Source organism: Halictus rubicundus, chromosome 17 (assembly GCF_050948215.1).
Source record: "Halictus rubicundus isolate RS-2024b chromosome 17, iyHalRubi1_principal, whole genome shotgun sequence".
Lineage (NCBI taxonomy): Eukaryota > Metazoa > Arthropoda > Insecta > Hymenoptera > Halictidae > Halictus > Halictus rubicundus.
In genome coordinates this window covers 8,252,271-8,277,763 of record NC_135165.1, presented here as the reverse complement: position 1 = coordinate 8,277,763, position 25,493 = coordinate 8,252,271, and the positions used below count along the sequence as shown (strand labels likewise).

Genomic DNA, 25,493 nt, shown 5'->3' with positions numbered 1-25,493 from the left:
TATATCCACTGCTGTATTTATCAACTTTTTTAAATATATTTTTTATGATATTTCTTGTAGACGGATTATTTTAGCGATTTAATTTAATCGCCAGAAAGTGTGTAATTAAATGACGATTTTGATACTTTGTGTCGAAATAGTCCCTGGCTCCGCCGTCGGAGGGTTAAAGCAAGGGAAAGCATGCATGCTTAATTTTAATAAACTAGAGATTGTTGATCACGGTGTTTAGCTGCGAGACAAGAGGTTATGCTGTATGCTTAATTTTGATGAACCAGAAATTTTGGTTGTTCAAATATTTTACGATTTATGATCAAATTCAGTTGCGTTGTTGATCCTAATCTGTTACCCAGTTTTCTAGATTAATCTATAATGCAGTGAGACTTACATTACAATTCAAGATCAAGAACACCTCTGTGATGCAATAATACTGTCTCTTGTAAGTCGGAAAACTGGTCTGTACGTCGTTAGTATTCAATTTCAATCATAAAAGACTTCGAAACGAACTCGTCAGAGCAACGTCAACATTTTTCTCTTTTATCTCAGACTGGCTCATAGAATTATTAAAATAACTGGCACAAATACACATTGAAGATTATCTTGCATACTATTCAAGAAACAATCGGTTACAAAAATGGTTCAATCAATTGCATGCTCGTCTCTGATTTCAATAATCATATGCATAACATCCTCTTCTTCATTTATATAAAATTTTTTATATGCATTCTGATCAAACGACTAAAAACAAACATTTCTCTAGCAAAATACACGAATCATACTGCGCTTTCAAGAACATCAAGATCAGTAGAAGCACACAAGTACTGAATTCCAGCTCAATTCCCCTCAAAGCCGAGTTTAATGGTTAGATAAATCCATCTCAGCCGATTATTGCTGGTAAATTACAGCGTATCGAAGCTGGGAGGAAGATAGTGGTGAAAACTGGTCCACAGGATCGTTCCTCCCCTCTCCCTATAGTAAACCATGGTAGAATGCGGATCGGTTCATAGACTGGAGGGCCCCGATTGATGGATAGACACGTTAAGGTTATTTATAGCGGCTGTCTCTATTATTGTTCTAACACGAATCGAGTCTACGGCGACTCGACTGCGGCGGCTAACGGCTAACGATCGCTTTTTGGTTCACGTGGCAGCTGGTATCCCTAGGTGTGGTCATTAATAAAACCGTAGACCGTAACAACGATCTTACACGTCCGCTCTCGAGAGCGGCCGCGTTGGCGTAACAAAGGAATCGCCTTCTGTTCCCCCGTCAGCCAGTTCGACCGCAATGAAATTTTAAAAGCCGCTCAGCTCGAACGCCTTCGAAACGCGAAAACAGGTGTAATCGTCACTTGGAAAATTGACGGACACGTTCGTTTATCTATAACGACTGTGACGTGGACGCGATAGTGATTAGAACTGGTTATTACAATTTACATCGCTATCGCCTGTTCCGCTGCTTTTCGAAAAACGATGCTGACCGTTCATTTTCTGAAGCAAATCGCTCAGTAGACTGCGGATGTTATAAATTTAGAAGAAAAATTAGTAGCAGACATTTAAAATAGTGGAACGATTAAAGCAGTTACAGGGTTATGTAAAAAGTTCTTCAAAATTGATGTAACTCCGTCATTTTTTCAGGTTCGAGTGTGACATTTTTTGAGCACACTTCTGAGTTGTTACAGTGCGAAGGAGTGCACTTTTGCGCCTCCAGATTTGCAAGGCCGCGATTACCGCGAATTAGCGTACGCTCGCGTGCGACTCCGCGAGATGAACTCGGCAACGGGTGTTCAATTTCGCCACATTTTTCAAAAAAACGGCCCGTTATAAATCTCGCGTGGTTTTAATGAGCTGCTGGCCGTTCTCGTGTCGCTATCGAATAACGCTTCCGCGGGACAAGAGAGCCGGAGAGCCCTGGCGCGATTAGATGCTCGCAGAGAGGCTAATGGCTGTAATTTTCTCTTCACCGGTTAATGGCGGAGTGTGTCGTCACCGCGGCTAACGACGCTCGTTACAGAATCGTCGACGTGTTAACGATAAAAATCGTACGAGAACAATGGAAGAATCCACCCCCTGGGGGCGCATATTATTTCGCAGTTACGCTCCGATCTGTCCCCGGCCCTGATAATTACCTGAAACTGCGAGAAATGTTTCGACGAGCCTAACAAAGTGGATTGCCCCGTTAACTCGTCAGACGAGTTTAATGTAATTTGGCGAGTTAATTACCGTCTACCGTGTCTTGGAATTTATGAGTCTTATCAGCGATGCGAGATAACATAGTGTAAAAGCGTTGGATGTTTCTGCCAAGCGGTCACTTCATTTCCAACCATTTGTATGTACAGTTACGGAAACGGTTCAAGAGCGATAACAATGTAAACTCGAAGAGAACTTGTTGGACATTTTGTTGAATAAGATAATATATATTTAAATATGAACAAGATAATAAACGAGAGAGTTGCACGCGTCCGAGCCGAAAAGATCATCAATAGACTGCGCATCTTCATGCAAAATAAACAAGTGAATCGAAATTTCTATCCTTTCTGAAGAGTATTAACAATTTTATAACCTCTTGCCACTATATTTATATACTTCTAGTGTCTTCACTGTCCCGTGATTTGTCCATTCATTCGTATCATAAGTGATTAAAATCCGCAGTCTACTGACACACAGATGGCAAATGCCTTTATATTTTCAACAAGCAGAGCTCAAATGCTATTGCAAAATATTGGAATCCTATCTGAAATGATGTACCGATTGAATGATCGTGGGTCGCGCGAACGCAGCCGGAAGCGAGCAGTTAACGATCAGGGAATGGGCGTGGACCAACATCTGCCCGGGGATAATACATTTGTTCGACTAACCGTCGCGGAGAGCAGCATCTCACCCCCCCCCCCCCCCCCCGCGGGACCAAAAAGGGAAGATGAAAGAGCCTGGATCTGCTCCGTTGAATTTTTGTATAAAGCAATTTCGACGCCGGTATGATAAAATCCACGTCAGCGAGGGAATGCTTGTCGACTCGAAGAAATGAATTAGCTGCCTCCCGGCTGGCCGGAGAGACAGCGAGGTGGGGAGGAACAGAAGTATGGAGTAGTGGGCGCCGAGTGGTGGGAGGGGAGGTGATCAGGGCGTGGCCAGCGGGGGAGGGGCGAGAATGTGGGCGAGATCTTGGCGCGGCGCTGTGGTGGGAGCTGAAAACGGGGGCGGGGAGAAGCCGGCGAGCTGGCCGACGCTGCCAGTGGCGCGGATACGGTTTCTTCGAACAAAATTACGGAGGCAACGCAACTTCTCAGCCTCCTGTTGTTACACAATATCGAGTTTTATCAATCCCCTCCGACATGGCATTGCAAAATGTCTGCGAAATTGTGAAATTTTGTTAGATCGATATAGAGGGTAATCTTGTAGAATCTTGCAGATCGTTTCGGAACGGGGAACGCGACTATGGTTAGATCGTTCCAGGAAGATTTCTTGTCGGTGGGTAGAAGATGGTAAGATGGGACAAAAATCTTGTCACTGCCGGAACGAGACTGGGACACGTTGCAGTGGCATCGATCGCGGTAGAACTGGAGCCGGCCCCCTACTATCCGTGCGCGTCGTTAGTGGGGATGAGCGCGAAGGTGGGGGCAGGGTCGAGCCTTACGGCGGGAGGCGGAGCCAGCGGCTGAAGAGTTAATAGAGATACAATCGAGGGTGTCTAGTGCACTGCACTCCAGGCTGGGGCGTAGGAGGAGTGAAGGGGGCGCGGGGTGCGGCGGGGCAGGCGGTAAGTAGGGACCACAGGTCCCCTAGTTTAGACATCACTGAGCGACGGATGGACAGCCAGTCAGACCCGTCACAGCACTCGCTCGAGTCCTCGGAAACCTCGAGAAAAGCCAATACCAAGGAGACCTCTCCGGTCTTGGTGGAGTCGCAGCGTTTCAAACACCGTTAATCTCGCTCTGGGCCACAGGGACTGCGGACGCAGTGGCGACGACGTTTCGCAGTTGGGCGAGTCTGCCACGTGTGCACTTAGGTCGCCAGCGTGTGACGCAAGAGCGCGGGAGGACGAGAAGAAAACTCCGGTGCCGATCGACGGGACTAACACAGTGAACAGAGACAGAGAGAGAGAGAGAGAGAGAGAAAGAGAGAGAGGGAGGGAGAGAGAGAGAGAGAGAGAGGAGGAGAAGATTGTGACACGTGCTCGCGGTTGTTGAAAGAACTTTTGCCGGGAATCTCGATAGTGAGTTAGTGCTCCAGTTGCTGACTGACGGACTGTGTGGATCCTGTGCTCCTTCGTGAATATGACGGTAGAGGGCTAGCGCCGATCCTTGTCGAAGACCTCGTCGACAACTGCTTTAATCGAAGATAGATCAGAAGAACGACAGAGCTTATCGATTCGAAAGATGAGCGTAGCTCTGGTGACCATGGACTCCGCGTACGGTCTGCGACTAGGTCTCAGCACCCACCACCATCACCACCACCACCATCCTCACAGAGTGCGCTCTCCTGAGAGCCACGTGGTGCCCCATCAAGAGCAGCCGCAGGACCGCAAAGAGGACATCGAGACACCTCTCAGGTTCAGCGTGGTGAACATCCTGAGACCCGAGTTCGGGCGCGAGGCGATTCTGAACACGAAGACGCCGAAACAGACCAACCTGACAACCGGACACTCGACTACCATCCCGGTCCCGATCCCACGGCACAGTCCCCTTTCTCTGCCGCGGGACCTCAGCCTCTCCTCGAGCAGACTGTCGCCTTCGAGGCCCCAACCGGCCAGTTTTTCGGTACACCGGGACAGGGACTTGTTTTCTTCGCATTGCGGACTGACTTCGCCCCTACAGAGGACCAATGGCCTCAGCAGGAGCGGCAGTCTAGAGAGTCTAGCCAGCAGCAGGAGCTCCGTCACCGGAAGCTCCGTCACGGGCGCACCGTCGCTGGGATCCACGTCGTCTACTATCAGCGGAGACTCGCTCAGCGGGGACACCAGCAACAACAGCACTGCCAACAACACGGGCACGCAGCAGAGCGCTCTCAACGGGCAGAGTCCTTGGCCGGCGTGGGTGTACTGCACCAGATATTCCGACAGACCCTCTTCCGGTAGGTCCTGTGACATTTTTAGCTCAACTTCTGTTACCAAATCTCGTACAACCATCAGACATGGGTGTAACAAATTCATGAGTGGACTATTCATGTTTCCCATTTGATCTGTCATAGAATTTCTGACTGAATTCTCGAGTCAAGTTTTTTAAAAAATTGTTTCTAGCACAATGAACGATTACGCGATGTTGAAGAGAAAACGTTTGGCAACTAACGCTGTAATTTGCGTCACTCTCACACTTTTCATTCCTAGTTTCTCCTAAAAAGAAAAACAGTTTTGACACAACGGAATCGTGTCTCTTTTTATCTTTTCCAATGCTTTGAAATCTACGTTTTGAACAAATGAGATCCAAGAGAAATCGTTTGGTAGCTGAGACTATAATTCGCGTCCCTCTCACATTTTTCATTTCTAGTTTCTCTTGAGAAGAAAAACAATCTTGACACATCGAAATTATTCATCAATATGCTTTCTTAACTGTTGATGTGCCTCGGAATACGTGTATCGGCCATATGGCGTTAAAGAGAAATCATTTATTGTACGATACTCGTGCCACATTTTCTCTGGAAAAGAAAAACAGTTCGGAAATCATGAATACATTTTTTACTTTCCGGAGTATCTTGTGATAAATGTATCGACCAAATGAGGCTCGAGAGAAATCGTTAGCTGGCCGACACTAATTACAATTAGCTCAACAAGCTCCTTTCGCGTTCTACAAAGATTTTCCCGTAACAGCAAATTCAATTCCAATTTGTCTTCGCATTGTAGCGGAAAATGGGTGAATTTTCCGGCAGATGAACACACGAGAAGCGTGTCGATTGAAACAATCGAACCTCGTCGATTATTGAAGCTCGCGTTTCCCCAGATAGACAGATACGTCTCAGTTAATCGCGGTATCAAGGAAGTCCGTGGCGCGCGCGCGCGCGCGACCATAGTCGCGGTTCTGGTCGCAGCATTTCTCCGTATCCGTTTAATCAATTAACTTTGTCGACCGTTACATCTGGAAACCAGTTTCTATGGAAATCAGCCGCGTTTCCCGCTAGCTATCCGCTGGTGCGCTCTAACAGAAACAGCAGGGGGCAGAGGGAGAGAGAGAGGATATCGAAAAATCGCAGGCGGCGCATAAAGCTCGCCTAATTACACCTGGCGCGCGCGATCAGATTCCATAAAGAAATACCAGTTTCCCCATAGCGTCTTGTCCGTTCCAGTTCCGATTTAGTTTAGTGTCACCCGTGTGTGCGCGCCCCGGGATCTTAACTGTTACGAACCTGCATAGCTTATGTATAATTGCCGACCCGTAGAACGCTGACTTTCCCTCCCCCTTCTTCAGAAGGTAGGGTGAACGTACGACTCCGATACCACCTGCACCCGTTCGCAGAACCTAATTGCTCACAACCTATATCCGCCGATCTACCCTCGGCTATCGGTCGCTCTGTGTCCTAGATACCCGTGCGCGTTGTCTTGGGTCCTAAGCCCCAATGGGTGGTCCTAGAGCCGGCCGATCAAGCCGCGCTAATTACCGGCAATCGCGATCTGTGTCTTCCTTAATTAAAGGGGCGACCGAGCGTGATCGATCGGGGGGATCCGATCGATGTGCTCGCGGAGAAATTTCGTGGCCACGGCGAAGTATGATGGATGGGTCAATCGGATCGGTCCCGATGTTTGTTCCCGCGTTACGGGCTCCTCGAGTTTGTTGATGCGTTGTTGCTACATCGTCATTACTAGATTGCGGATTTTATCCATTTATGATAAACACGGATTAAATACAAAACAGTGGAAACATTTCAGGACTGAAGCTACTGTTGCATTATTTCCAACCGATTGAAATTATTGTCAAAAGAAATGAACGTTTATGTGTCTTCCTGTGTTTTTCAACTAATTCAGACGATTTTTATTTTGAATGAAAATCCAATCTAGTTATGGTTCTTTAATGTTGTCTTTCTGGATTGTTTGTCTTTAGATTGTTTCGTAGTCGGGAGGGTGAAATGGGTTTTAGTTTTAACTGAGGTTTATGACTAGTTTCTATTTTTGTTTGTTTCCTGTTTTTGAGACTTGAGTTCTTTGCAATCGAATGTATTTTACAATACATCCAGTATAGTTGTTTTTAGGTTTATTTTAATTTTATTCAATTCATTTAGAGATCCTTATTAAAGGTTTAATTTTTCACTCCATTTGGAACCATTATTTTAACCCTAATATGTTCTTCATTTTACGAACTCAACTTTTCTTTCTGTGTTGTGAGATGTTATTCTTTATAATGTGATGCTATGAAGCATAATTTGTAGAATTAAAGTGTGAAACAATAATGGGAGACATATTATTCTAGATGATCGTTACAAATCCTTAGCCATGAACTACAAAAATTGAAAGATCACAATCGCAAGTCGATGATGTATTAAAATCATAAATCTGCAGTCTAGCGGTAACATTTTCGCGAGGGTAGCTTCGCACCCCGACCATCGGCGAGGAACAGCTTCGAAAGGAAGTTCCATTAGAATTTTCAGTAGCGCAGCGATTTGTCCCGCGAAACAAGCGGTTAAGAAAGTGAACGAGCCGGAGTTTCTGGCCGCTGATAGCGGCCGCGTGTTTCGATGTTATGCCACTTATAAATATTCATCGCGGCGAACATGGGTTGGCCGGGGCCAGCGGTCACGACTGCGACCATTTTTCCGTCTTCTCGTAGCCGGGCACCCAATTTGGTAATACACCGTAATAATCTAGGCCCGTGGCCGATAGTCGCGACAGATAAAGGCGACTTCCAGGCTGTGCTCTCTCTTCGATCTAGCTCTCTCGGAAAATAAAATGATCCAGCTTGGCGACGGCGGCGGTAGCAACGCAGATAGCCGGCCGTGCTCTCAGAGGCCAAGTATGGTTTCAAAGGAACCTCTCATTCGGCTCGGTTAATTACCATTTACATACTTGTCCCGTGGAAGATTGGCCGAACTTTGACTATAAATCTCCCGCGAGCTCTACGTCATTTGTTTCAACTCGATTAATGCTCTCCCTGCGATCGATGATAGTTGCACGATAAATCAGAGAATTATTTTTCCAGCTGGTTTTCTTCTATATTTTACATCGACAAATTGAGTTCCATTGTAGCGTCAGATTTTACAGAAATGCAATTTTTAACTGGTAGACTTTTACTCTGAGGAACATGATAATTGCTAATAGATTGCTGATTTTATATTCGCAGTAAGATTCAGTGCAATAAAAATATTCAACAAGTTTTTGTACCTCGTTTAGTTTGTGATTGGACCGTTTATAGATTGAAGAACATTTTTATTCATTACAAGAAAATCAGTTTTTACCCCGATGGATATACGGAGGGTCAAACAAACACAGTAGAATAGGTGTAATTTAAAACTCTGAAGAAATTAAAAGAGTTCAAGAATGTCGATATTCTATTTGAGACATGTTAAAATTATTAATGTCGAAAATTTTGTACTTAGCCTCTTTAGTCTGCGATTGATGCTTAGTAATTTTATTTCGCATAAAACAACAATAAAACAACATTCACGACAATTTTATTTGTCACGGCGCTTGTAAACAGCTGGAATTAAAAACCTACGTGGTTAACAGGATAAAGGTCCTGTGTGTGCTCGCGTATGCTCGCGTATGCTCGCGGAATTCGAGCTCCGAACGATTCGAATAATCGTTCCGATCTATCCGTGTTGCAGGACCACGTACGAGGAGGGTGAAACGTTCGCAGAGCGCCGGGAAATCCAGCTCGCCGGAAGAGAAGAGACCCAGGACAGCGTTCAGCGCGGAACAATTGGCAAGGTTGAAACGCGAATTCGCGGAGAATCGATATCTGACGGAAAGAAGGCGGCAGCAGCTGTCCAGGGACCTGGGTCTGAACGAGGCGCAGATCAAGATCTGGTTCCAGAACAAGAGGGCGAAAATCAAGAAAGCCAGCGGACAGAAAAACCCTCTTGCGCTTCAGCTGATGGCTCAAGGACTGTATAATCACTCCACCGTGCCTGTTGATGAGGACGGCGAGGAAATCATGACTGGTAGCAATCAGTCGCACTAACGATCGGAATCGAGGATGTGCGAAATTTCGATTGCTATTCTTCTTTGTGGACGATGAACGTTGCACTGGATGAACGATGAACATTGTATTGGGTGAACGATGGACGAATACAGCGACGTCTTTGGAGACACTTACCCCTGAAGGTGCATCGTGAATTGGTAAAATGGTGTTCAATTTGTTAAACTTGTTTGAGAAGCGATGCTGTTGATTTTCTCTTGGTCATCAAGTGGGGAGATTGATTCATGTTTTTGGGATGATATGTTGCATAAGAATTGTGTTTCAAGGGATTAGTCATAAAGACCTGACTCGCTTGAACTGTGGATCTTCATATTGCAATTTTTGTGGGATGTTTTAAAAGCTAGAATCGAGGGAAATTTTCGGTTAAGAACGAAACATTTTTTTGTGCTAAAAATAAGTGGAAAATAGCATTTCGTAGTATTTAGAAGCTATAGATATACGAAGGTCCTTTATGCATTTTTCAATGTTTTGGGGCATGTGTTTCAAACATCAGACTGAAGAAAAATTTTCGTTTTGCGAACGAAAAAAATTCTTGTGCTATAAATAAATGGCAAATAGTGTTGATAAAATTGCTTGCTGTTGACAAACGCGTGTTTGAGTGTTTGTTAAAATTTCAGAAGCCATAAATGCAGATCCATAATCTCCCCTTAAATTTATAGAAATTTAAGGAACAGTGTCAATTTTTTCTTGACGTTCTATTGAAAGCAGGTCTGAATGTTTATCTAAAATTCCGAAATGCTATACAAAGAATATGCGAAGGATCAGATCTGAAAATATGCACGAACCTCACTAACATTGCCATGAACTTAGAAACTATTTATTAAAAAATATATATATATATATATATATATACAAAATCGCACGACCATTAATTTTGCTCCGAGAAAAGGTAACAAATATGTGTAACGCATTAAAATTCCAAAACAATGTTTTTGCTTGAATAAAGATGTGCTTTGAGGGGTTTGAAAAAGTCGTCGACAAGACACATCGTGCACATAAGTAACGCTGCGATATGGATAGTTTCGTGTGGTTTCCAAAGTGTACCTGCTGGATTTTATGGGACATCGGTCGAATCGATCAGGTTCCAGCGGCTATTAATAATCGTCGAATGATTTTCTGACGGTTTTATAGCGCAGCTGTGAGGGCATACTATCTCGAAACGGGTGGAACCTTCCGTATAATCGCGACGGTGATTCGACGAACCAGCTTGTGCTCGTTTTCCACGAGCGATTCTTGTCCGAGACTGAGACTTTGTATTTCATTGAGAGAGTATGCATTATATCGGCGTAGATACGGTTCTAGATACACGGGCCTCGATTATACCGATCATTATCGATTAGACGCTTAAATTATTTATTTCCGACTGTACATAGCTGTAAATAGGACTGGTCGTGATATATGTGTATAATGTATGATACGAGATAAAGTTAATTGCTGCGCGAAGAATCTATCTATATATATATATATATATATGTATGTATATGTATATTATTCTGTATGCATCGGTGCGCATGGCCGGCGTGAATACGAAAACGATCTCAACACTGTATATTCCTAATTATTGTACAACCTGTACGGACAGATCTATATGTACGTGTATATACGTCTCTATAGAAAATATAGCATTATAAATATAAATGTACGTGTATATGTTACGCTCACGTGTGCAGACTCGGAATGGTATGCGTATATGTATGTATGGCCCAGTGTCTCACAATAAGTGGTCGATATAATCTATGTAACCCGCTTACATGTTGCCACCGATTAAATCGAATTAAAAACACAACGCTGTTGCCTCGTTCCTTTACTATGTTATTTACCTGTCCTCGAATTCCTCGTCGTGTAGAATCTTCCAGGTGTACCACATACACACCGGGAACACCACTAGATTAAATCTCGATCGGTAATAGATGAAACCAGGTTGCACACCGTTCCCTTCTCCGTGCAAAAATATGAACCTCGATTTAAGTAGAATACACGCACGATCCGCATGATTTAATAGCTTCATCGACGGTGGATACTGTTCGAGTGACGAGACACGTAATTCGAAAATAATTGGTTGCTTCGAGTAATTCGGTCGCTGAATTATTGGTCGCATAAATGAAACCTTGTTGCGTGTTACCCGGGAAAAAATGTGATTTACGATTCACAAATTATATGACAGAGTTAATGTAAGTATCGGTTGATCGGAAGTCTGTTAATCGGGATAGGTAATTCTTTCGTAGGGGAGGGTTGTAATTTTGGAAAATAATTGGGCCGATGAGTTGCTGAAAGTATGTAATTTTATAGATTTTTTTGAATTTGTAGTTGAGTTGAAACTATACATATGATTATGTTCTTTAGAATCAATATGTTAAACTCGCTTTATCAATTTTTAATTGTCTTGACATTTCCCGTTGACGTTTTTCAATGTCTTCGGTGCTTCTTTGGACACACCGGTTGAGGGTGAATTCATTAAAATCAATCTGGCTCATTTTTGGATTCATGTTTTAACAATTGATGTTGGGTTAATATGGACACAGAATGGTTGTTACACATTTCAGGTTGTTACAAAAGTTTCTTTCGCAATGTTTAACATTGTTAGAGAACCCAAACTACACTAACTTACTTAAATCTGACTTAAACTAATTAACTGAAATCGAATGATGATCAGTAGACTATGGATTTTATGCATTTATGACAAAAATGAGATCACATTTCAAATAGAGAAAATATTTCAAGACCTTGAATGTTGTCCCATTTTTGACTCATTAGAATGAATAAAAAAAAAACAGAAATAAACATGTACACAGCTTCTGTATCTTGTCATTAACGCAGACAATTTTTATTGCGCACAAAAATTCGGAGATCAGCATTCATTTCTCGAATCGCGATTGAATTTTCACCCCGAAATAAATAAAACGAAAAAGAACGGCTCCAGTAAAATCCAGAAAAAATTCCAGTGATCTTTGAAGCTCGGCTAACTGCGAATTCGATTTTGTCGAGAAATATTCGCGCTGCGTATCGAATCCGCGAATTCATTCGCGAAATAAATTCGAGCGATCCGAATATTTTCAGCGTCGGAATGGAAAAAGAAAGGCAGGCGGGACAATTCCGAGGCGAAAGCGGCGGCAGAGTAATTAGTAGAGTTTACGTGGCCGAAAAATATGCGAGGGCAGGGGTCGAGAGCGTCGCCGGCCTGTTTACGGTGTGACACGCCGTGACGCGCTAATTGATCCCGAATTAACGAGCCACCCGGTACCTCGAGCGCGACCGACAAATGGAACGTGGCGAGGATGACAGTGCGCGAACGGATCAAACGCTATTCCACCGGCTACTATACCGATCGAGAACGGATAAGCGAATATGTGCGCACCTGTCCGACGTTATACTACTCGCGAGAACAGATTTACAAGCCGTTTTCGCGAGAAATTTCCGCACAAATGACTCTTGACCGGCAAACCGTGTTTTCCGCTCACGGTGAACAGATTTATGCTAACTTGAACCTCCAAACAGGAATTTAAGCACGTCGATGATTAAACTAAGCACTTTATGCATTGATAAATAGACTGTGGACTTGTATGTAAAATAGAAATTGCATTAAGTTCTAGCTGCAGGAGCTACATAGTTTCCATTCTTAATAATTGTGTATATTAAAATGCATTAAATGTTTTCATTCTTTGGCGTTTGGTTTGATTTTTGTTATAAATGCATAAAATTTTCAGACTATTTATGACAAAAATTAGTAGCTTGGAAAGAGTGTAAAGATTGAAAGAATTAAATAGCATCAATTTCGACCAAGTAAATTTATTAAAGAAAGGAACACGTTCCTAAGTGGCTCCTATATATTTCAGCGAGTGCGGCAAAATTTTCATTTTGCATAAAGGCCCACAGTAAGTAAGAAACTAATACGCAGGAGACGGACAGGAATTTTAATTATTCGCTGATCGGCTGTTTGCGCGGAATAAACAAATTCAATGAGAACGGCAGCCATGATGAACGCGGAGGCTGAATTCGTCGAAATTTACGCGTCCAATAGTCGATGCAGATTAAACAGCACCCGGGGAACGGTATTAATTGTTTCGCGAATTTGCAGAGGCCGCAGCTCGGTCCAGCTTAACCAGGGGACCCCGCTGCAAACTGCAAACGACGACGCACTCTCTTCCGGGCGTTCGAAAACAACGAGCGAAACGGTGGCCCGAACCGGGGATAAATTACAGAGTCGTTGTCCTTGGCCATTGTATTTAACCGTGACGATCCCTAATTGGTAATTCTATCGCCGGCCCGTAGCATTGCCCGACGTAATTGCGCGCAACGGTATTTTCGCGAGCGACGCTCTCTCGGGGGAATCGATTTCACAAACTTCGACTCTTTGCGAGCGCGCGCGGAAAAAAAAAAATAAAAGGACACCACCGGGACTCGTTCCGGAACGTTTCCCGGTTTCCAATGGCCACGTCGATTTCCCGGCCGTCGAAACCCGATCGTAATTTCCCAATCAACGGTAATTGCTCGACGACGAACTTTGCAATTTTAATTTCCAGCCGGCGTTAATTGGACGGGGTGAAAAATTGGATGGTGAAAGTCGCTGTACACATATATTTTGGAATGTTTACAATGATTGCGAACGGCGGGGTGACAAGTGGAGGATACGAAGGTTATTAAAAAAATGTTACTTGATTCTTGTACACATATTTTGATTTCGAAACGATCTCAAAAAGATGGTGCGCGAAGGTGAACGTTACTGGAAAAATACTATTTGGTTTCTGTGTGTATTTTTGGATATGCACAGCGAAGTGGACAGGGTGAACAATGGTATATCTTACAAATTGTTAATGAACGAAACGAAGGTATTGAAGATAATCGAACGAATTTCCAGCTGGAGGAGGGGAAACGATTCCAATGTTGTGTGCAATGGAGTAAACTCGGTGCATTTCGGCGCAGTTTCTTGCGGTGCATGGAACCGGAAGTGGCCGAGGCGCCGCGGTAGCTGATATTGTAATAAACAGCCGGTAGAAGTGTCCCATTAATTGCGAGAGGATCGCAAGGTGGTCCCCGGAACGGGGCAAGAAGGTGAAATTTAGTGAGCCACTGGCGGAAACGTCGAGACCCCTAATGGCCATTCCGATGACTATGGTTCTCGACCACAGTGGCTCCCTACCACCACCCCTTCTCCTTTTCGCAACCCTCTGGCCCCGTTCCCCTCGGTCTGCTGGCCTCCTCGACGGTTCTAACTCGTTTTCTCCACCCTGGCCCTGGTCCGGGGCACTCTCTTGGCCCTCCCCGACGTGTATGCAACGGCGTTCCAGCAATTACGCATCGCCGCAGTTAAATACAATGGCCAGGACAACGACTCTGTAATTTATCCCCGGTTCGGGCCACCATCCGCGCGCACGTTTGTTTCCAACGATGGTGCCGGCTGGGAGAGAAACCAACTCTCCCTCTTTCCCTCTTTCTCTCTCATGTTCCCAGCGTGCACCCCCGAAAACCCTAGGCGCTTAAATTAATGATAATTAATAATGGCGAGCACCATGGACGCCGTTCGTCAGCGGTGAAATACGCGAGTCTCCAAACTGAAAGATTTACTGGGAATATCAAAATTCAGGGATGTTTCTTTCGAGACACCGACCGACGTTGCTGCGCGAGAGGATTGATGCGGACCATTTTGATTGGTTGTTTCCGATCGAAATTCTTCGGGTGCTTCGATGAAATTAACAATTAGGGTGGCAACCGGGGAGAACGATCGTAGTGGTCAACCGTAATGGCTTGATAGTTTGTCTCTGGTTTATGGGGTGGAATACATTGTTCTTGCGATAAACAGCCCATGAATATTTAATATCAACCCAGCGATGGAACTCGTAACTCACCCCCTGCGGGAACGACGTTGTTAATCTTTCTACGCGCCTTGTTTCTGACAGTTGTTTCAATTTCTTTGCGCCTGGAACTCCGAGGAAATTCTGATCGTGCGGAAGGGGTTGATTGGCACGCGCAGAATCTGCGGGCGTTTCGGCGTGTATCGAGGGATCTTTTAATGCTGTTCCAGACTGTAAAAAGCTAAAAAGACTGAGGAACACTGTGCGTCGCGTTACTGTATAACTCATACGCGGCGCTTTCACGTCCATTGGCGCGGGGCCCCGCGATGAGAGACGCGCGTTCACAAAGCCTCTTTCTCTCCTCGTACGGGGTGATCTATTGGCGAGACATCTGCCGCCGTGTCGTCATAGAGACGACGCATTTACGGGCAGCTAAGTGGCCTTTACCCGCGGCTTCCCGAAAGCGAGGCGATAAATTTCGCTTCGCTCCGCGAGCGGCCCGCCTTTAATTTGACGGGCCGGGGGCTCGTTGCGCTCTCGAACACCGCTAACGAGTGCAACGAGTGCAGCAGGAGAGCGGAGAGGAAACCAGCGCGGATCTCCGAGAGGACGTTCCCTTTCCCGAAACCATCGTGGAACACGCTTTTGTCGCGGAATGGCAGGTGAACGAGCTACACTTGTACGGAATCTTGTTCCTGGTTTATACTGATTGGAGAACCTCGCTCCCGGGTGGAAATTAGTCTGTCGCACTGGACACAGAATCATTTCTGATGCCGTTCATGATCGAGCGAGTGTCCAACAGGACATGTGTTGTTCACTTTCGGAATTTTAAGTTGTACAATGTGTGCATTCGATTTTCGTTTGATCTGCTGTTTTTTTTTAAGTGAGTAATTCATTTTTTCTTTGGACGCCATTAAAAATATATTTATGACACAATTTTATGTAACTTTTTTCTAGACAAGCATTCAATTGATTTTAATAACCTTTAATTGTTAATTAAAGTAAGAGTTAATATTTAATTATTTAATTGTTTCAGTGGTCAATGAATTAGTTTTACGTCTTCCCGTTTCAAACATTTTATGAAGTGTACTGCGAGTTAGTACATACTTGTTGCTAAATTGCAAATTATCATGCTCACTGTCGTTTTCACGCATCAGAACAATGAATGAAATGATTCAAAGAACCATTTGAATTCTCACAGTACAATCTAAGTAGATACAGCATCATTATTCAGCTCGCCAGCTAAAAAATTTTAGAGGCTCTAAAATATTGTTAAAAATGTGTTTGTGAGACAGGAATATTTACAAGAATTATTCATTGACGCTTGCGTGTCTCCGAGATCGATACTGACGAATTTATTCTTGTTTTTCTGGCGGGCGAGCGGGAGAGGGGGGGGGGGTGAACAGCTCAAGTACAGATTCAATTTCAAGAAATGACCCACGGGATACTGATTTAATTTTCTTCTCGATGCGAGGCTTGCCCGTCATTGTGCACTTTGGCGTAAGAAACGCATGACTCGTCGAAAAGTGTCGAACCGTTCCAGTGGCAAGGATAGGAATTTTAATTAAACGATTATATTAATCTTGTACTGTCCTCTGTCGGGATTTTGTTGTATTTTCTACATGCTTTGATAGTATCGTACACGTTTCTTTACCTCCTTTTTGTCTAAAAATATGAACAAAAGAAACAGACCCATTCGGTGCGATAACTCACGTCATTCTTCTAAAAAGAACAATCATTTTCTGACACAGAGCGTCCTACCGATGTTCACATTTTTGCATAAAGTCAAGCCATTTTGAAACTCCACAAAATTTTTCCGGTATAAACAAATGAAACTGGATTCGGATGAATTTGCTTAAATGGGACGCCTTTTTGACACTGCAGAAAATTCATTCGACTAGAAATGACCCAAACTGGATTCAGATAAATTGATACAAATCGAACACCTTTCTGAAGGTACACAAAATTTACGGAAAATTCATTTGGCTATAAATGAACGGATTCCGACGAATTGGCGCGAATGGAACGATTTGAAGGCTCGAAATTGCTAATGGGATTACACAGGAGGGGCCCCAGCTCGGTTGCTAGAAAAGCTAAGTCACGTCCCATTGAGATTTCCAAGAGGAGCAAAAAGGGGGACGATCGTTCATCGCGCGCACGATCAGCCAGAGTAATTGCGGACATCCTCCTTTTTGGCCACTCTAAATCTTTCTTTGCCTGCCGGAAAAATAGAGCAAAGACACTGGGCTCTGAATGCGCGCTCTCTCTCTCTCTTTTTCTTTCGTGGATCTCTGCTACGCGTCGACTACGTGAATTTTCATCGAGCCACTCTTCTCGAGACTCGGCCGCTATTTCAGCTCGTTAGGATAACGAGGATCTAATGTCGCGTTCACAGTCCGGCCAATTACGCGTCACGGACCGAGGAGCGCGTCTTTCGGTGGACGTGTTGTATGGAAACGAAGGCAATCCTCTTTTTCTCTTAGCACTAGCTCGGATTTTTCACTGAACTTTTGCGCCAAGTTTAAACTACTTTAACCATTGTTTGCTCCAGTTAATTCTGTCTTCAATCACTACACTGCGAATTTTTATGAAGAACAAAAATTAACTGTATTGATTTTAAGACGCAGGAACTACATTCACATTCATTTTTTTTTAATGACTGTAATAGGTTGGAGATCATGTAACAGAATTTTTAAATGGTTTGTATGTTTTCACTGATTTGTATTCGGTCGACTAATTTTCGTTATAAATAGTACCAATTAATTTATTACTGGAGGCGATAAGAAGAAGAATATATAGAAAATCGTAGAAGTATATAAAAATGCACAACTTTCTATTCTGTTTATATGATACAGTGCTCGCAATGGTGGAAATTTAAATTGAATTGTAGACGTTCAATTAAGAGTGAATAAAATATTCCTAAGAACGTTTAATATTTCGAAAAATCCTGAAACTATCTAGAAAAAGTTAGAGAGGTCCTGAAAGTATAGCGAAGAAATTTGGAGGTTTTTGAAAAAAGCTGTAGGCACAGGGTTGACTCATTGAGCCATCAGTATGCACGATTACGCGGATATTTCGAATCAATTTGCGGGACACACGTACGGCAGAACGAATAGGCAGCTAAACACCGTAATCACCGTCGGTGAAATCACAGAGTAGAATTTCAAGGCATAATTTCATGAACAAAGATGCCATCCATCGATTGTGTTCGTAGCGAACGTATCATTAAAACTTTAACCAAGCATGAAGCGTCGTCTCGTTCTCGAGGCAGTCTCGCGCCGCGCAGACTGTCCGTTCGATGGAGTACATCCAACAGAAATACCCGGGAGAATAGGCCCGTCATATTCCACTAGACACAAGACCGCTTTTGTTTGCCGGAAAAATCTGTCTGACGTTTAACGTTTCGCCCATGTTGTAACCGTTTTATCGCCGGCCATGCGTGAACGTCGCCGTGAACACTTCGGCGAAGAAGGAAACTTCTTTGTCCGTAAAATGTCACTTGTTTAATGCTGCATCCCTCAGCATATCGCGCGGCCCCCTTCTCGGTTATCCGTACACCGAGACCAATCGCTTCGTCAAGCTGATCTTCGGCAATACATTACGCACTTTATTCTCGCCTCTGACATTTATCGATACACCGTCTAGCCGACTGTTGCACCTCCGACACCTCCGGATTCCGTTAATATCGCACAAACTTTGCAGCCAGACGTTTACAAACCACTACTTTTGCCAAACTGCGCAGCTTCGTTCGGTAAAACTTCGTTACCGCACTTACGCCGTTGTCGTACCGTGCCTGGACTTCGTTAAATGCGAGAAACACTGAAACGACCTCTTCAGGTAGCATGTTAAAAATGTTTGAACACGGGAAGACGTCGATTTCTTTGCTCAAACTGTTTATTCTGCCGCTTGAAAAGATACTGAAAATATTTAGACCGAAGGAGATACATATCAATTCGTTTGCTCAAATTATTTTTCCCCTTTACGAAGCACTGGAAACGTCTAGACGTAGGAAGACAGTGATTTCTTTGCTCAAATTATTTATTCTTCCCCTTAAAAATGTACTAAAAATGTTTCGACTGAACAAGACTCCTTATCTGAGATTTCTTCGCTCAGACTATTTATACTTGTCAACCCCTTTACAACGTACTAAGACTGTTTAGACAGAAGAAGAGATCTAAATCGCGTTAAAAAATATTACTTCACGAAGGAAGTATGTTGCATTTAATAGAATATTAAAAGACGATGTTCGTTTTAACAACGAAGAAGGACAGCGAAGCAAACGGTGGTGGCGAACGTGTTAAAAAGACTGTGTACATGCATTTGAAGTAGCAATAAATGTGCAATAAATGTATGAAGACTTGTTTGAAAAGGCTGTACACCTACTACCACAGAAATCACATGGATATTCACGTATACAGTCATTTTTAAAAACTTTTCAGCCATGTTCTACGAAAGCTTTACCGTATCAAGCAGGGTGTTAATCAGATTTTACGGGCTGGGGACGTTCCTCGTCAATTTTGCCAACGTTTTCGAGTAGATTGACCAGCGTGTGACAGTCCACCGTCGATTGGACGTCGACAGGGCCGTGCAATTGGACAGGGTAAATTTTGGCGAAGGGGTGGTTGGTCGAGGGGGTGGTCCACCCTCGCAGACACGCATCTGGTTACCTCGGCCTCCCACGCGCTGGCGCTTTGTCGCGTCGCAGGGAGCGGTGCGTGAGCGAGCGAGCGCAAGGTATAAGGGCATAAAGGTTTTGCTTTCGGTGTTTGTCTGTCGTTGAAGGTCCCGAACATGGTAGAACGTGCGCACACGTCTCTCGGCTATATGGGACCACGGAGTCGGTAAGAGTAGAGAGACCACCCAACGCGATCGCGCGAGACTTCTGAAGCGGGAGGGAGAATCTCGGACGACTCGAGAAAAAGAGAGAGAGACAAAGAGGATCGGAGGTGGACCAGAGGGAAAGGGAGACACTCGCGAGAAGACCACGGTGGAGGAACAGGGAGGAGGCAACAGGATAAAAGAGGAAGCGATGAGGTGGATGGGGAAGGGATGAAGATTCCTAAGGGACGAAACGAGGGGGGATCGGGCATCTGGGCAAGGAATGCTTGTCGGGTCATTAATGCTCCTCGCTATGCACGCTCCTTATGGATCTGACCAAATCAGTGACCGATTGCCCTCACCTTCTTCTTCTTCCCTCCGCTAAGGTAGTCCGCTAAGGACTACGGACCCTGCTACGCTGCTGATGGCGTATACAGTAGTGGACAATAAAACTGCGCCTCAAAAATTCAGTCGATTAAATAGCTAGTTACTCGGTCTGGGGGCATTAATCTGTTCTATCGGGAGCATTTGATGATCTTAAATTACTTGATTCCTCGTTTAGTCGACCGTGGATTTTCATGCAGTTGCGGATCAAAGTAATTGCATCGATCTGGAACGATGATGTCTCTTTAATGGTTAGTTGGTTGATGAGCGTGGAGAATGCAGAAAACTGTTTCAGGGTGGTCTCTTTCTAGTTTTACATTAGTCTATGCGTATTTTAAGTGGAATGGTGGTTTGCAATATTGCATCGACCTTGAAACATGCGTTCTCTTAAATGTCTAGTTCGTTGTTGAACTTGAAGAGTGCACGATTTTTTCCGAATATTACAGTACTCGATGTAGATTTTTTTTTTTTTGAAGTGCTGCATTGAAATGATCCACTCTGGAAGATACAGACTATTACACGTCCAGTTGCTCGATGAACGTGGAGAATGCACTACATTCTTTCAGGGTGGTCTCTTTTTAGTTTCACATTATCCGATACAGATTCTAACGGAATGCACATCTTTTTCTCGAAAATGCAATTTTAAGACTCAACAATCACACGCTCACAACCCATGAAAATATTTTGACGAGACAGCTCGCTCGAACAGAGGATTGAACAAGGAAAATTCTGAAAATAGACGAGAACAAAACCATGATCCCAATCGAACGCGTCACGGCTCCCCAAGCACCACCGAACCCGCCACAGCAGATGACGGTGCTCGTAACACACTGTCTCCCGTCTTTCCGTGCTGCCATTCCCGTCCGCCCGGTTTGACTCGTTCGGAGATCGCGTTTCCGCGCTTCCTGACAACTTTCTTGAGTTTCGCGTCGGACCGTGCAACACACGTAAAAAACACACCGGCGAAAAAACCCTGTATCCTGCGCGGATTCAATTGAAATCCGTAAGCGGATTCGGTAGCAGAGATCCGCGATAATTTACCTTTTAGCGGAACAATTAACTTTTTACCTTGGCCGCGAGGTGAGCCAGCCCAGCCGAGCCGCGCGCAAACTGCGACAGACGCAGAAGACAAGAGCCAGGGACAAGGATGGGAACAGCAGCAGACAGAGAAAACAAGAGACCGAGAACGCGAGACGGAAACACCGATAGACACAGAAGACAAAAGACAGAAACAGCTGCAGACAGAGAATACGAGAGATAGAGAACAAGACAGAAACAGAGAGAAAGATAGAAACAGTATCAGCCATAGAAAATGAGGGACAGAGAACGAGAGAGATAGAAAGAGCTAGTGACACAAAAACCGAGAGACAGAGAAAAGGACAGGAACGGAGAAAAAGATGGAAACAGTACCAGACGCAGAAAACTAGAGACAGAGACTGTGACAGAGACAGATTACAAAAGGGAGAGAGAGATATAGACAAAGGCAGAGAACGCGAGCAAGAGAAAAAGAGTGAAAGAGAGAGACAGCCAGAGAGAAACCGCGGTTGGTTCACACGGCAGAGGGGCGTCGCAGGTTAGCTTCTTACGCGGAACAGGTGCTGGCCGTGATCGCGACGGCACGCATTGTTACACTTACCCGCGCAACTTGCCCGTACAACTAACTAACACTCACCTGTTCGCCTAGAGAACGCGACGCGAGGACACAGGTGAGACGACACGCGAGATATGTCCCGCGTTTGAATCGCGTGCCACTTTGAGTTACAAGGGTGGGGATGGGGTGAGAAAAACAGGGAGAGAAAGGGGGAGAGGGGGTAGAAAACGACGAAACAATGGGTCGACGATGCTGGGTCGGTCCTAAATAAAGCTTTATGTTCGTTTCAAGCGTAATTGCAGCGCCGCGAGCGGGGGAAGGTGGCAGAGAGGGGCGGCGGCGGGGATATCTGCCATACGCGCCGGTAATTAAATTCTTTGAGAGAACGATCGTGGAATGTACAGACCGGAGCATGCAATTAAAAGGGAAACGTTTCGTTTCGTTGCCCCAAAGGACTCCGGTAATTAAAAGAATACGGCCGGCAATCGAGCCGAATCCTTCGCCACTTTTTCTTTCTCTCCCTCTTTCTCGCTTTTTCTCTCCTACTCTATCTTTCTTGCTCTTTCTGTATCTCTCTCTCTCTCTCTCGCCCCCCCTCTCTCTCTCTTTCTCTTTCTATGACTTTCTCACCCCTCCTTCGACCTGGTTCGGGCGTCTCTTTGCCACTCTCCCCTTCTACGGGCTTAATTTCTTCCTTTCTCGCAAACGCCGCCCTCCGCGACTCTCACTTCGGCTCCCCACTCGAGAAAACTCGACAACCCGACAGTGGAAACTCGCCCAACGGCATGCTAATATTCTTTTTTAGCTGGCCGAAGGAGCCACCCCTGCACGAGCCAGCCAACGGTCTTGAGAGCCGTGACGTTTTTACGGGACGAGCACCCCTGGCACCTCGATTGAAATAGTTCGCAGCAATTATCGCGAGAGAGCCAACCCGACGACTGTTTTGCACCCTTCGCCGAGGGTGCGACGAGCCTGACCAATGGCGCGAAAGAAAAAACCGTTTTCTGGAGGAGGAGAGGGGTGTTGCTGCTCTGGGAGCGTTTGAGATAGAAAGGTTTATGGTCGCGAGACGATTCCCTACTTTGTTCTCCGACCGGAAACCGATGAGTAGACTGCGGATTTTTCTGCGAAATAAAATTTGTCTGCGATCGTCTTGCAAGAAGAAGACACTTAGAAATTCTTTCCTCAATAGTTTTAGAAGGTTGGAGGACCGTTTACAACTTCAATTATTAATTTTTTTAAATACATTTTTGCAGGTACTTCCCGTGGACACGATAGTCTTCTTGTCATTTAGGATGCACCAGTTTTACATATAGTGCAATTGTCACAAATTGATCACAAAAATGATTATTTTAATACTCTGGATGAAAATAGACCCAGGCACTGTCGTCGGAGCGTTAATCGAGTTTTCGAAGTCCTCTTCAGGGATGAACAAGAGTAGGAAACATCGGTAGTCAAAGAAAATAGTGAGCGCTTTATTAAAAATTCGAAAAATAATCAACCAGAGATCAACTTCCTCGATACTCCGAATTTCATAAATTCCTACAAGCCATAACCGCACGGTCCCTTGTAACGCAGCGCAGAGTGAATTACCGCAGCTCATTGATTAACCACGTAACCGGAAAGAATGCGTCGAACTGTATCCCAGCAGCGTGCAGCGCGCAATTTAAATATTTCCAGCGGCCTCGAAAGAAAGTTGGCAAGAGATATCCTCGAGAGGGGGAGCCGAGATCGTTTAACGGAGGGTGTCATAAAGGACGAAGGAACGCGAGACACACGCGGCGCGGCGGAGCAGAGGGAGATGAAAAGAGAAAAGAAAATTCTTTCGAGTTTTATTGCCGCGGCGTGACTGATTCGCCACGCTTTCAGGTGCCGCTCAAAAATCCGACTTGATTAAATTTTTGATCAAATTACTTCGAGTTAAATAAACAGTGGCGCGACGTTCTCGACCCTTCCCGACGAAACCAGTAAAACGGGGGGACAAGGGGTGTTAGACAACACCCCCGGACGCGTTCGAATTCCGCGCGTTCGTTCACGCGACCCGTCGCCAACGATTTAAACCCCTGGTGACGAATCTCTCCCCCGAGGATCGTGTCCCGGGAACCTTGACATTTTTAGGGCTACGTCGCAACACTTCATTCTTTCGCCCTCCGTGGCTACCCCCTGCGAGAACATCAATTAAAAGGCGATTTTCCGGGGCGAAACTTCGTACACATATGTATGTATGTGCTGGTGACTAGGAAAGTAAGTCAGAATTCCAAATTGATCTTACCTCGTAATGAAAAATCTGATTTCAATTTGGAATTTCATTCATTTGATTTCTTTACCAAATCAAACAAAAAAGTCTAAATATATTCACTTCCTTTTCAGATTCAGATCATTATAATTAGACAGCGGATTTTATTCATTTACAACAAAAATGAAACGATAAAATTTAAAACAGTGAAAAGATTAACTGAAATTAGAAGTATCATTGTATTATTTCCGTGTTACTAAACTGATTGAAAATGGAAAAACAATTCTCTACTTTGCTCCTGTTACCCGTAATTCTTGTAGACAATTTTTATTTTGCATAAAGATCCGCTGTAATTATAAGTAAAACTTGCATAAAACTTGCATAAAGATCCGCTACAGTTTTGGGAAAAATTATATTCTGTAGTTCTCAATCGCTACAGACCTTTCCAGCAAGCTTTGAACACAAATAAAACTAGCTATTAAATAATGTCGAAGCTTTGTGGAAAGGAACCTAGCAAATCTCACCGGAACATCCTAAAACAGCGTTTGCCGAAAGAGAGACCGCATGGCAGTCTCGAATAAACCTGTATAGAACAACTGTTTCGCGCGAAACCGCATCGAGCGCACACGAACCGCAATTACGTATCTCCGGTGCACAAAAAAAAAGGGTGAGAAAGAAGCGTCCGCCGGATCACAGGAAGATAATAGAAGTCGAAGCGCGGAGCCGGGTAGGACTAAGACGTACGTCGGTGGAAGAAAATTGATTTACCGGGCCAGTTAATTAATCATGAAACTAATGGCCCTGCGAGAGAATAAAGCCGCTGTCGGCCGCTATACCCGTTCCTATCGAGAAAACAAAAAAAAAGTGGGAAAAGAGAACTGACGGAACGTTGAAGAAGGGATGATGTAAGGGGAGGGGGTAGACGACGAATAGAAGAAGAGCCAGGTCTGAGAAGAAGAATAAGAAGATGAAGAAGGGGGGTGGAAAGAGAAAAGAGCTCGCCTTATTCGCTGCTCGCCGAGGGTGGAGCGTTAACGCCGGGTAATATAACGGGTGGCGTCGTTTTCCACCCCTGAATGGGGGGTTGTTCTCCGGTTCCTCGAGGGTGGTCGGTAATGAGACTAATAGACACGTACCGCTCGTAAAAACTGCTTCCGGGAGAGTTGCTGAAGTTTAAACGCAGAGGAGAGGGCCGCCGGGGCAATTTTATTTTGTGGTGCTTCGCTCTCGCATGCTTTTCCATGAATGCAAATTAACACGACGTCCGTTGCCTCGAACGAATCGTTTGTCGCGTAATTAACGACGATCCCGGGCACGGTTCACGCTTTCACCGAAACGGCCGTTTTCGTTTCCCGCCACCGGTAAACAGAATATTTCGTTTAATTAATACCAGAGCGGCACGGGATATGGGTCGGCGCCGATAAACGCTGCCGTTTTATCACGTTTTTATCACGCCGGTAATGCCCCCACGCTCAATTTTTCGATCGCGATTTTTAAGCCAGCCGCCTGCGCTCTCTCCCGTCGACGAAAATTGTTTCGAACGTTTCGAAGGGACGGGGATGG

General features: G+C 44.7%; 1 protein-coding gene across 1 annotated transcript; it reads left to right on the top strand.

Annotated features, from left to right (window-relative positions):
• The first annotated feature begins 3,815 nt into the window (after window positions 1-3,815).
• LOC143362705 (segmentation polarity homeobox protein engrailed) lies at window positions 3,816-9,940 on the top strand. Its single transcript, XM_076803095.1, has 2 exons — window positions 3,816-5,063; window positions 8,739-9,940. Exons 1-2 carry the CDS (start codon window positions 4,370-4,372, stop codon window positions 9,092-9,094), a joined length of 1,050 nt encoding a protein of 349 aa, XP_076659210.1. The 5' UTR covers window positions 3,816-4,369; the 3' UTR covers window positions 9,095-9,940.
• Window positions 9,941-25,493: the final 15,553 nt, after the last annotated feature.

What these genes read in the sequence shown, in the direction of transcription:
- LOC143362705 (XM_076803095.1), top strand. Translation starts at nt 4,370, where the DNA reads ATGAGCGTAGCTCTGGTGACCATGGACTCCGCGTACGGTCTGCGACTA. An exon ending in TTCCGACAGACCCTCTTCCG is followed by an intron (nt 5,064 to 8,738) that starts GTAGGTCCTGTG and finishes TCCGTGTTGCAG; the next exon opens with GACCACGTACGAGGAGGGTG.